This window comes from Chiroxiphia lanceolata, chromosome 6 (assembly GCF_009829145.1).
Source record: "Chiroxiphia lanceolata isolate bChiLan1 chromosome 6, bChiLan1.pri, whole genome shotgun sequence".
Taxonomy (NCBI): Eukaryota; Metazoa; Chordata; class Aves; order Passeriformes; family Pipridae; genus Chiroxiphia; species Chiroxiphia lanceolata.
Window position 1 is genome coordinate 41,697,502 of NC_045642.1, and position 12,856 is coordinate 41,710,357.

The window sequence follows — 12,856 nt, forward strand, 5'->3', positions numbered from 1 at the left end:
TTACACTGGGGTCCATGTAATCAGCTTTTTGGTTTCTCTGCTGTCTTTGAGAACTGTGCTATAACCTGTTGTCTGAGCAGGTTGGTGAGACGGGGCTTTACTGGTGATGTGCTGGTGAAGGCAGTTGAAGGCATTTTTGGAGTTGTTTTCTTTGCAGCAGCTTTTCATCTGGGTGAGTCCTACTGCCATTATCCTACCTGGTGTCTTGGTCCAGAAAAGCACATTCTCATTGTAGACAGCTTAGCTTAATCTGGCTAGCTGTGGGTTTGCAACTTCTGAAGTGGCTTCTGGCCCTAGCTGTAAACTACAGGGATCAAAAATAGATAGAAAATTGGCTTCTCTAATAAGAAAGAATGGTTGGTGAGAACTCCTGGGTCATAGGAAAGAGGACTAGATGACTAATACAAAGACCGGCAGGTTGATCGTTGCTGTTTCTAGATGGTTGTGTGGCACTGAGTTCTCATTTGTCAGTCCTGGGACATAGAAACACAACTGTTGGAACTGTTAGAACTGCACTGGCTAACCATTCAATGTAACTTGTGTCTCTTTCCAGCCCAGGGCTAGTGGTAAGGTAGCCTCAACTGGGACTGGATGATCTTCCTGATTCTCCGTAAGTGAGGGTAGGTTGTGCCACAGAAGCCTGAAGAGCTTTGTCGCTCACCAGGCAGAGCTGGGACTTGAAATTTGGCAGAATGGGTGAGGGGAAAAATCCACAAATCCTGTATTTGTTCCATGTCCCCTGCTTCCATGGAGGGACCACGTAAGTAGGCAGAGCTGGCTGACAGTGCAGAAAAATAGGACTATGCCACCCATGGAATTTATCCTACAGACCCCAGGGACTATCTGGGGATAGATTTAGCCTTAGATGAGGAAAAACACTACTAAGAATTTGTTCTCCACTGCAGCCCACAAAATGGAATTCTGTGAAACTAGCAATTTTTTTTTCGGAGTGCTACAGAGTCTTTATTTAGCCCCATTTAAAAGTCTATTTAAAAAAACTGTCAAGATGCCAGATGTTCTAGGTAGGTACCCTCCCCCTTCCCTCCGTTGCTGAGATAGTGTCAAGAATGAAGTGGTAAGCACATGAAAATCAGGAAGAAGAGATATCAAGTCCTTTTTTTAGTCAGCTTGGAGAGAGAGAGAAGCAAATGAATGGGATCCAGCTGTGATTGAGGGGAGCAGGGGAAGGTTAATAACAAAAGGAATTGCAGAGCTCTACATGTGTGTTTGATCTTTACTGTACCATCAGCAGTTCCTTGAAAGGGTGAAGCTGTGCTAAGTCAGGCCTTCCCCATCTGTCATGCTTGAGCACCAAATGGCCTTTCATTCTTGCTCTTATTTGGCAGGCAAATCCCTGCAGCAGCCCCTGCACCATTCTTGCTTTTGGAATTAGCAGGCACAAATTTGGTCAATAAAAATAAATACATTAGTTACGTAGTGATGAGTGAGCAGTGCCAGAACTAGGGTTGTTTCTGGTGGTATGGCTTGTTAAGAGCAGCCCACCTCTTCAAAAGAACACGTTTTAGAATCATTGAATAATTTAGGAAAAGACTTTTAAAGTTTTGACGTAAAGTTAAATGGGGCTCCATGTGCATCCTTCAGGTTCCTGGCTCAGAGGAGGGATGGCGTTGTGACACCTGGGGACTGCTGGGTGTATTGCTATTTGTAGGGGAGTCTGACTTGAAATGAGGTATTTGGGGACTGAATTAATCATCACTTCTCTTTGGCCATGCTTTGGTTTTAAGTGCAGTGTTCCCATGGCCTCACATCCAGCTGGTTGCAGTCAGCACTCTCTGTTTTCATTGCTGCATCTCTGTAAGGCAAGACGTCAGAAATATCCATCTCTCTCCATTGACAAGGCAGAGGACCCCAAGTGGTGTTTTAAACTTAGATCTGTACAGGTCCAAAGTGCATTAAAATGTGGGGGAGGGAGGAAAGACTTAGATAATGGAGAATGGGGCGCTTGGATCTCTTCCTCTGAAAGGTGAATGATCTCTCAGCCCAGCCTGACCAGCAATTTGAGCCTTCTTGTTGTAGCCCTTTCCCAGCTTAGTCCTTATGTAGTGCTTATGTCTTTACCCTGTCCTGCCATATGTTTTATATAAACAATTTACCAAGGCTGTCCGCTTTTGTGACCTTTATACAGGAAGAAAGTGGCATAAAACCAAGTGCTAAAGGATAAGGGGGTGGTGAAAACGAAACCAGCCTTCTCCAATTTGTCTCTTCTCCAGCATTTGACACCTCAATGTCTTCAGCAATGAGATTCTTCTGGAAGCACAGGGACAAGGCCTTTGTTCAGGGTCTTGCGCAGCCTGGAATGTCCTCATGGCAAAGCCTGTGGAGGCTATCTGTCATCCCAGTCTGTACAGCAGAGCATTCTGGAGCTGCACACAACATCCCAGTGAGCAGCTAAAACTGTTGCAGGTGGCTGTGACCTCTACCTCCTCCCTCCCTGAGCTTGTTCATTTGTTGCTTCAGATATTGCTTGACTTGTGTTTTCGCAGCTGCAGTCAGTCCCCTGTGAGTCTGGTCCTGTCACTTTGGCTTTCCTCGTCCAAGTGACCCTCTGAGACAAGGCTGGGCTGGGCCATGCCCATTGCATATTCTGAGGCTTCCTCTGGAGTTGACTGAACAGCAGTTGTGTTCTTCATTTCAGTCCTGTTCCCTGCTCATGCTGGCCCTGTCTGGCTTTTTTCCCCCAAGGTCTCTCTTTTCTCACAGTCCCTTGCGTGAGCTCTTTAATTTGCCTCTTCAGAAGGGTAGGGAATGTGACTGGGAGGGCAGCTGAGTGTCAGGGCCAGTTAGGTTCATCTAAGTGACAAGCGTGTTGGCTCCTTCACAGATCGTCCTCTGACTGCCACAGAGACTTGGCACCAGTGCCTTTGGAGCAATGCTTCCACATGGGTGCGCAGGGCTTCATTCCCAAACCCCAGAGCACAGAGCTGGATTAACCCCAGCTTTCCTAAGGTGGTGTAGCAGGATGCCTAACTTCCTAACTTGTACACACTGCACTAGGCAGCCTGGTAAGTAGGCTGTCAGTTTTCCAGACAATAATAATGAGTCCCTATGAAGCCATCATGAGAACAGGTTGCTAAAAACACCAGAATGCAGTGCCAATGTCCTCTGTGAATCTGCTTCTCCTTTGTACTTTTCTCTCTCCCATAAGATTTATGGCTATGATAAGAGGCTTATTAAGCTAAACTGGCATTCTTCTCATGTCCTAGTGCCCCCAGAGCCACAGAGCATTCTTGTCTTCTAGTGACAAAGGCCGCTTCCTGAGAAACACCCTGCCTCGCTGTCTTTCCCCAGTGATTTCTTTGTTTCCCTGTTCACCAGTGTCTGCCAGTATTTCAGTTAAACCCTCTTAAAATTTTTGGGTCTTGCTTGGACTGTTGAGTACTAAATCTCCTTTTTTGTCATCAGTGGTATGCTCGGGGGAGCAAGGTCTTGCTAAAGTCGGGTCCAGCAGAAGTCTACTTGTGTGTTTAAGGCTGTTTCCTGCAGCGGGAGTTGCATCCAGGGCTGTCTGTTCAGCTCCTGTGGGCGGCTGTCCTGAGCAGGCAGCGCTCAGGCGAGTGGCCTCAGGGCACTTCCCGGTCTGTGATTCCCACAGCACTCAAGCCTGTGGTCTTGTTTTTTCACAAGGGTCTGTTGATACATTTTATCTTTCTGCAGCCTAATGATTCAGGAAGGTCAGTGAGGAAAACTCTAGTCCCCTAGATCCAGCTAAATGTACACTAGATGAGGTACCCATGGCAAGATCAGTTTGCTGTGTTGTGCCCCCTGTTTACTTCTGCAGTTTCAGTGGAGAACACTTTCAAGAGCTGTCTGCTTCAGCGAGCCTGCCTGCTCTAGTTCTCAGTGGTGCACTGCATGTTCTGGGAACTTCTTTCTTGCACCTTGACTAATGACATAGCATCAATGTGAAACAAAGTCCCAACCACATCTGGTCACTATCTTGTTCATCACCTTTGCTTGGAGATGACTGGCAAAATGCAACTCTTGGCAACTGTCATGATACAGAATCAGATACAAATCACATGTAGTACTTGAATCATAAGCTTAGGAAACTGAGTGAGATGCTGTGTGACTATCCTAAGACCTGTGCACTGAGCCAAAAATGGGCTGTGGGGAGAAAAAAACCCCACCAAAACCCCAGCTGAGTGTCGCTGCTGGCAGCAACTAAACTTCTTAGGGCCACAGCCACCTCTTGGAGACCTGCACTGTATTTTAGCACTGCTGTGTATTTTACTACTGCTGTGTAGTTTGGAGACTCCTGTTTATGGAAGGAGCACCCAGTTCAAGCTTGGTCTGTGTAGCCCAAGCACAGAGCTCTAATTCTAGCTTTGAGGTCTTTTCCTAATCATCTCTTTTCTCCGTGGCTGCTTGTTAAGGCTTGAGAGACATAAGAACTCATGGGAGAGATCTGAGGAACCTGTATTGAGCGGAAAAAGGCTTTTACTTATATCTCTTTGACTTTCTGGAACTGCTCTCTAATTGCTCAGTAGATCTTTTAGCTCTTCGTCTGCAGCCTCCAGGCTGTGTGCCAGCCATGTAGAAGCTCTCTGCAGTGAATTATAACAGAAGTAAGCCATCCCTTCATTTCGCCTTCACAGATGATTTTTTTCCTCTGAAAACATTGGAAAGAATGTATTCTGGAGGTTAAGGGATTAAACTACTCCTTTGATACACAACAACATTACTTGTCACAGCAAAATGTTTAGCCTTTCAATACATTAAATGTGTCTGGTGAACCTTTGTAAGTATGGATCAATAGCTGAAGCCTGAAATTAGCTTCTAAGGCCTGTATTTGGATAAGAATTGACATATGAGTATGACCACACTGACTGCAGTCATTGCAGCAGTGAGGGAGGACAGAACCTTAGCTAGAACAGTCTGGATTTATCTGTAGTAATTCAGTGTACTGGAAACATTTTATTACCCATTATAATACTATCTGCCCACTTGGGGTTGGATTTTTGGCAGTGGTCATTTGCATTAAAAAGGAAAAGTGAAAATAGTTTGAGTTTTAAAACTAAAACTTCAGTAGAATTCTAGGAACTGGTATCAAACACATTCTTTGATGGATTAAGACTAAAATTTGGTTGAAAGTAAACAAGCAGCTCATGGTTATACCTTTAACTTCTTCCTAAAAGACAATGGTGAAAAGGTTTTATTAACTCTGATATCTGTTCAACTATCAAAATCCTGGTGGAATTTGAGTCAGGTAAAGGATACTCCTTTCCCTCCTTTCCCTCCTAAAAGCTATGTACTATGAAGAGTTACTAGCTGCCTCTTGTACTAAAAAGAGCCTTGGTCTTATTGATGTGGGAAGGCTTTCCTTGGTGTTTAGTCAGGGATGACAATTGCTAAACGTTTTGGATCTTCTAAAGCTGGCCTGGACTGCTGCATGTGTCTCACAGTACTGAGTCCACTGATGATCCTCACGTGGCCTGGCTGCAGGTTTGGCTGTTCCCAGGATCTGCCTGGCATGCTTCCTGAGCACAAGGTCTCTTTGTCTCCTCTGCACAGAGACAAGAGCTTGTGGCTCAGCTGCAGTTGGCTGTGGAACTAGCACTATCCCGTGGCTTGAGGATGAGGCTGTGAGGGCGACCTGGCTTGCACATCACCTCTCCAGTTACAGCAGGCAGTTTAAACAACAGAAGGGAGCAGCAATGAAGCTGTTTTGGACAGCACTGAAAAATATATGGCCATAAGACTGTAGCAGTGTTGACATCTCTTTCTTTTGCTTTTCCTGCTTGAGAGGGCTCCATCTCCTTAGCTCCTGTGTGTTCGATGGGTGCCCAAGAAAGATTAGTGGTTGTTTTATTTGGCTTTTGTTCTCCCCGTCAAGTGGCATGTACAGGACATGACAAGGCACCTGTCAGCCCATGGTAGGATTTTCCTTCTACTGCCCTACTGTGTGCACAGGTCCTTTCATGCTCTCTGTTAGTCCAGTTCCTCTGTCTCTGGTAGGAGTGGCGAGAGAGCTGTACAATTTTTTTTTAATTTTTTTTTTTAACCATGTGCTACAAGCTATACCAAGATCTGTGGGCAAAAAGGAGGACTGGATTAAATGAAAACTTGACTGCTTTTTCTTGCAGACAGACAACCCTAGTCGTCTATATCATGTCTCTAGTGGGAATGATAATCTACACCTTCACTCTGAGCCTAGGCCATCTCTGGGTGGTCTTTGTGACTGCTGGCACGCTGGGGTAAGTTCATGTGCAGGCTGCTTTCCTCGACATGCTAGGAGATGAGCAGGGAGGCCAAGCTGATGGTGCATGAGGGACTGGGGAGAGACATAGTGTGTGCATGGCTCCTGCATGGTTTAAGGAAAAAATTATCTGCTTTTCCCATCTCTCACTTGTATGTGTTTCACTAGAGTCAGGGACGTTATTGTGACCCTGCTCAGCTGCATCTGCCTTAATTGTTCCAGGCAATCAAGTGGAAACATTTGGAAAGCCAGGGATACCATAGGTGACCAATGGACAAGAATGAAAAGCATGTCTACCTAAGTGGCTGTTTGACCGTGCTGGGGGTGATGCGCCTTAGAGCTATGGGCCATAATCTGCCTCTTCAGTCTTCTTTCTGACAGTTGCTGAATCTTCCTTTCTGTGTGCTTCTTTACAGTTTTTTCATGACAGGATACCTTCCGCTGGGCTTTGAGTTTGCTGCAGAGTTGACATACCCAGAATCAGAAGGAACATCATCAGGGCTCCTTAATGTCTCAGCACAGGTAAGTGTGCTGTTTTCCCTTTGCTTGCCTCTTTTTAGGCAAAGATTAAATTGTAGTTCCAAGCCTTGACTTCTCTTTCTTATCCATTATTAGTGTAATGTACTGTAGATCTAAGCACCCTGAGACCTGGCTTTTTGATTTATGTTCCCCATAGCATTTCTCTAGTGGCAAACAGAAACATTCTGTTTCTGTTTAAGAAAATCCATCAGGATGCCAGTCGCCCTTGCCTTTTCCAACATTGCTCCTAACAGCCTAGGGCCTGACTCTTCTACAGTGAGAGATGGGATTCCAACCTTAAGGGTCATTTGTCATCCCATCAGCTGCAAGGATGTGCCTCTGGATGTGTTTATAACCGAACTTTAGCCTCACTAGGGCAACTGTTTGGCTGGCCTGTATGCTCTGACACTTTGGTAAAGCTGGGAAGCTGTTTGGGCTGCTTTATAATAGGAGTACAGCTGGACACTGGCTTTGTTTGTTTGTAGATTTTTGGTATTGCTTTCACCATTGGCCAAGGGCAAATCATGGATCGCTTTGGAACGAAGGCAGGAAACCTCTTTCTTTGTTCCTTCCTGTTCCTGGGGACCGTTATGACAGGTAATTAAAATTTTCAGTGTTCTTCTGCTCTGACTTTTCCCCTTGAGCTTGGCATATGAGTTGAAGGGCTTTTGTGTGCTGTGGTGTCTGCAGGTAAGGCCAGAACCCACACAGTAGTCCTGTAGCAATGCTGTTGTTCTTTAAGCATCTGATCTGTGTTAAAAAGAAGATCCAAGGCTTCTTGCTCTGGCTGCTGGTTGGGTTTCAAGGTTGCATCTCCTGCATGCTGCAATAAGGAATCTGTATCCTGCTTGTTTCAAAAGTGCTCTCAGCCTCATCCAGGAGAATGGTTTCCCTTGCTCACCATAACATAAGGGAAGAGGCTTCTGCTACTCCTTTGAATCCTGGGGAAATTGATTTGGTCTCTGCATGGTGACTTAACTGCCTTCACATCTCTCTTCCTCCCTCTGTTCCAGCATTCATTAAGGCTGATCTTCGAAGACAACAGGCCAATTTGGAAAATGAACACACAGTGAGTAAACCCCCCTTCAACCCCTACTGTGTCCCAGTTACTAGCTCAGGACAACACGCAACCTCTCTCCTTTCTAGCAAAGGGTCTGGCTTGTGGAGAAGCTCCTTGTTGGCATTTTCCGACAGGTGGATGTAATTCCAGCACATCCAGCTGCTGAGGCCTGTGTTTGCTCACTGTTAATGTCACGCAGAATCTATAGGCTCTGGTCCTTTGGGAGTCTGCAGGGCTTCACACATTTTTGTATTGGCTAGAGCCAGATGTAGGGCAGTGCTGTGCTCACTTCTCTCCCCTGAAAATGTGTTGAGCCCTTCAGTGCTTTGCCCTTTTTTAGAGCTGATTAACTATTATTCTTGGCCCCTAGCGTTATTCTTCTTATTCCTTGCCATCAGCTGCCAAGTGGGGTTCAGTATATGTGACCGGAGGAAACTGGGTTACAAAGCCCAAATGAGGGCTTGAGCAACCTGGCTCCTTACACTTTGCAGAGTGCTGAGGACAAGGCTACTAGTTCATATCTGCTCACCAGAACTTGGGGTGTGATGTCCCTGTGACATGCTGTGCAATAAATGCAGCTGTTTGCATGTGGGAGGGGGCCTCTAGTGAACTAATTGCACACATACTTTTAGAAGCTCTTTCTGCAGGGAAAGGGAGGGGACTGGTTGAGGCAATTTTCCTTATTCCTCCGGGCTCCTCTTCTACGACATTATCAGAGAGATCCACTCAATGTTCAGGAAGCCGTCAGTGACCATGACTAGCAAAGTGTGTAAATCTCAGTTCTCTGCCAGCTGGAGTCAGCTCTATTCAGAAGACAGTGCTGCCCTCGTCCAGAGAATCTAACCAGTCCAGTCTGGAGAAAGACCAGAAGGTCCAAGAAGCAGGTCTTCTCTGACCAGCTGCTCAGGAAGGTGGATTTTCAATTACAAAATACATGCTTTTTGATTTGTATTTTGGTTTTGTTTTTACTGAACTATCTGAGCACAAATGCAGAGGGTAGGGTAAGGGAGTTCATGCTACCTTGAGTAGTTCTTGTACCTATAATTCTAGACTAGTTGGATGAAAAAAGGCTGTACAACTTATCCAATTTGGATGTAGGAGCCCCCCCCCTCATTGTAATAACTTAAACATTATTTCTTCTTCTTTTTCTGCTCTGAGGCTTACAACTTTGGTTGATTTTAGCAGTGGTGAGCATCATGGTCTACAGGACCAAGCTAGAAGACAACTGCTCTCCCAGAATCCTGGTGTGAATGCAGCTAACTGAAACACACTTAGCTAAGTTGAGCGGGAGTAAAGACCAGTCTGTTTTGATACACACCCAATTGCTTGTATCCTTCCATTAACTGTTCTGAAGTCAAAGGCAGAAGATGAATTGTAAGGCCAAACCATCCTCTGCAAGCCCTAAGGCAGCAGGACTGTAATGAGAGGTGCTGGTGGCATGGTGAATTAATTCATAACATGTACGTGGAAGGCCCAGGAAAGGACCCAAGGTCATTTGGCAGTGAAGGTGATGCCTACTAGTACTAAAGTCCTTTCTATTTGTTAGGCATTTCTCTCACCAGATGAATTGTACATTTTTGCTTAAGCCATTTTTAGTATAAATCTTTTCAGTCTAAATATTATTGTAAGAGTTTGCTGCTGGAGGGGGGAGAGCATTGAGACCAGAGCAAAGGTGGCACAGGTGTCATTTTTGTAATCCTAAAAGCCTCCAGAACTGAGAGTAGAAAGAACCAGAGGGATGTGTGTGAGGTAACAGGTCTCAGTCAGTCAAGACTCCTTCCCCCGAGAGTCATGCTTTGAGGAAGTCATGATGGACACAGTCCACAGTCCCAAATGTGGCCTCCACATGGCTGAGCTCACCTGGCTACTTCTCAAGCTTAACAACCAACCACAAGTGCTCAACCAACTGAAGGTAGGCTGAATCTGGTGTTTGGCACTTAAATGGATGGCTCAGCCAGGAATCAGCAAGCTGGGCTTTGGCATTGTGTGCTGCTTTTGTGGAGAGTTCTGATGGAGTAAGGTATTGGAGCTTTTCTATGTGGCATAGCTGCCTTACACATGCTTGGGTGATTTTACTGGTTTTTTCCTTTACCTGTTTCTCTTTCTTATTTTGTCCCACTTTCATTTCCTTCCCTACTTGCCTCCATATTTTCAGGGATGGTGACTTGTGACTGTTGTTTCAGAGACTCCAAGGCAGCAATCAGATCATGGATTTTGGGACTGTAGCTTGTAACTGTAAATCATCAATTCCCACTCCTGCTCACTAGCTTATACACCAAGGTAGGACAACTGCACTAATCTACTTCTCTGAACACTCACGGGGTGGCACAGACACCAAGCCAGTAGCACTTCTGGGGTGACAGCAATGGCCATAGAGTATCAAGAATCTTTCTGGCCTTCTCAGGTACTCATCTGAGAGGAAAGACAAGACAGCATCCAAGGACATAGTGCAGATCCAACCAGACTCATGTCAGATAGAGTCATAGAGATTCAAATAGGTGCAGCGAGGCAAAGCCTGGTGCTGGATTAAATGGAGAACTGAATTGTCAGTCAGTTCTTGGGGAGAGGAGGTGCAGACATTGGCAGACTCTTCTTTGACATTACTTTTACAGTCCAGTTTCTTGGCTGGAGGTGATATAAGGAACCCTGTAGAGAGTGGGCTTTGATCACAGCCAGGGTGCATGGCCAACTTCAAGAAGGAAGTTTAAAAACATCTAGCAATAAGAGAGTCATTGGGTTCGTGCCATTTGGTATAAGAATGCCTGAAAATTTTAAAGCTCTGTGCTTGCTGGTCTGTGAATCTCAGTGGCACTTGGCATTTGCTCAGCTCTTGCTTGGGGTGGTATGCTTTATTACTCACTGTCCCCTGCTTCACATGGCTGGCTGGTCTGCCAAGTTAACCTTGCTACCCTTTGCTTTTCAAGGTGTTTGTAGAGTGTGTGTCCCTTAGTTCCGCAGCCAACAGGACTAACAGGCAAAACCAGAGTGAATCCATTGGGAAATCCAGACTTAATCCTGCTAAGGCTAAGGGATGTGCTACAGGGACCATGAAGCTGCTATGCTTTGATGGAAGTGTAAGTAAGAGTCCCATGGGCAGGGAAAGATTTTTCTCCAAGCTGAGTGCTTCTGAAGTTGTCTCCATGCTGCAGTCTGGCAGTTTTAGCAGGGTGCATGTGTGGTGTTGATTTGGGACCAAGTAGTTGAGGAGCTGTAGCTGTAGCTGCATGAGATGGGCAAACCCACTTGGGGTATACTGGAACTTTTTCGATGGCTGAAGTTTATGTCATCGCCTTTGTCAGCAGACCTAGCTTGGTGCAGTTACCAGTGTTACCACTGACATCTCAGTTGCAAAACAGACACTGCAAGCAAAGCTCAAGTATTAGGCTCAGGTATTGATGCCCTGTGTCAAAACTGCTTCCATAAAGACTGGTCATCTTCATAGGAGACTCCCTTCTGGACAGAACAGAAGGCCCAGTATGCAGACTGGACCTACTTCTTAGGGAAGTCTGCTGCTTTCCTGGGGCCAAGGTTAAAGATGTGAAGAGAAAGCTTCCTCCCCAGTACAACCCTCAGATTATTATCCATTATTGATTTTTCAGCTGTGCAGCAATGGGGTCCCAACAAGTCCCAAGGAAAGGCAGATCCTGCTTGACTAACCTGATCTCCTTCTATGATAGGGTGACCCACTTAGTGGATGAGGGAAAGGCTGTGGATGTAGTCTACCTGGATTTAGTAAAGGCTTTGACACAGCATTTTCCTGGAGAAACTAGCTGCTCACAGCTTGGGTTGGTACAATGTTTTCTGGGTAGAAATCTGACCAGATGGCCGAGCCCAAAGAGTGGTGGTGAATGGAGTTACATTCAGCTGGCACCCAGTCACTAGTGGTGTTCCCCAAGGCTCAGTATTGGGACCAGCCCCTTTTAATGAACCGGACAAGGAGATCAAGTGCACCCTCAGTTTGCAGACAACACCAAGCTGGGCAGGAACGTTGATCTTCTGGAAGGTAGGAAGGCTCTGCGGAGGGATCTGGACAGGCTGGATCCACGGGCTGAGGTCGACTGTATGAGATTCAAAAAGATAAAGTGCAGAATCCTGCACTTGGGTCACAACCTCAAGCAGTGCTACAGGCTTGAAGAAGAGTGGCTGGAAAGTTGCGTGTTGGAAAAGGACCTGGGGCTGTTGGTTGACCGCTGCTGAACATGAGCCAGCAGTGTGCCCAGGTGGCCAAGAAAGCCAGCACCATTCAGGCTTGTGTCAGAAATAGTGTGGCCAGCAGGACTAGGGAAGGGATCATCCCCCTATACTCAGTGAAGCTGCACCTCTTGTATTGTGTTCAGACAAGACAGACTGAGGTGCTGGAGCATGTCCAGAGAAGGGCAATGAAGCTGGTAAAGGGTCAGGAGTACAAGTCTTATGAGGAGCAGCTCAGGGAGCTGCGGGTGTTTAGCCTGGAGAAAAGGAGGCTCAAGGGAGACCTTTTTGCACTCTACAACTACATGAAAGGAGGTTGTAGCAAGGTGGGGGTTGGTCTCCTAACTAACAGGTGACAGGACAAGAGGAAATATCAGTTTGCTCCATGGGAAGTTTAGATTGGATATCAGGAAAAATTTCTGCACTGAAAAAGTTGTCAAGCACTGGAACAGGCTGCCCAGGGAAGAGGTTGCGTCACCATCCCTGGGGGTATTCATGAGACATGTAGATGTGGCACTTAGGGGGCATGGTTTAGTGGTGGATTTGGCAGTGCTGGGTTAATAGTTGAACTGGGTCATCTTAAGGTCTTTTCCAACCTAAACAATTCTGTGAATCTGTGGTTGTTGCAAGGAGAAGAGTGACATTTAAGAGTCAGTTGTGAGCTTCCAGATCATGCAGAGCCGTAGAGTTGTGCAGTCCTCACACTTCCCACTGAAGCACTGTACCACTGGCTGTGTAGCAGTTTGTCTTCTATCAGTGCCCTCATCTGCTAATGGTTATAATTGAACAGATGTTGCAGTTAGTAGATTAAATTAGCCTAATAGCATTGTGTACTCCTTGTCCTCTATTAATAAAACTGTAGTATGGTT

The 12,856-nt window shown here is 46.0% G+C and overlaps 1 protein-coding gene across 6 annotated transcripts in view; it reads left to right on the forward strand.

Annotated features, from left to right (window-relative positions):
- FLVCR2 (FLVCR heme transporter 2) overlaps nucleotides 1–12,856 on the forward strand; it is a 37,590-nt gene that overhangs the window by 20,508 nt on the left and 4,226 nt on the right. Inside the window, exons 6-10 of one of the 6 annotated variants that reach the window (XR_004357495.1) lie at nucleotides 6,105–6,215; nucleotides 6,634–6,739; nucleotides 7,222–7,333; nucleotides 7,750–7,805; nucleotides 9,952–10,076. Coding sequence is in view for 5 of the 6 variants with exons in the window: in XM_032690075.1 (XP_032545966.1) it covers nucleotides 6,105–6,215; nucleotides 6,634–6,739; nucleotides 7,222–7,333; nucleotides 7,750–7,805; nucleotides 8,444–8,557 (499 nt within the window). In the remaining variant the exon portion in view is untranslated. Of the gene's footprint in view, nucleotides 1–6,104; nucleotides 6,216–6,633; nucleotides 6,740–7,221; nucleotides 7,334–7,749; nucleotides 7,806–8,443; nucleotides 8,745–9,951; nucleotides 10,081–12,856 lie in introns of those variants that run through there. The other 5 variants (XM_032690077.1, XM_032690079.1, XM_032690076.1 and 2 more) reach the window with 5 other exon arrangements.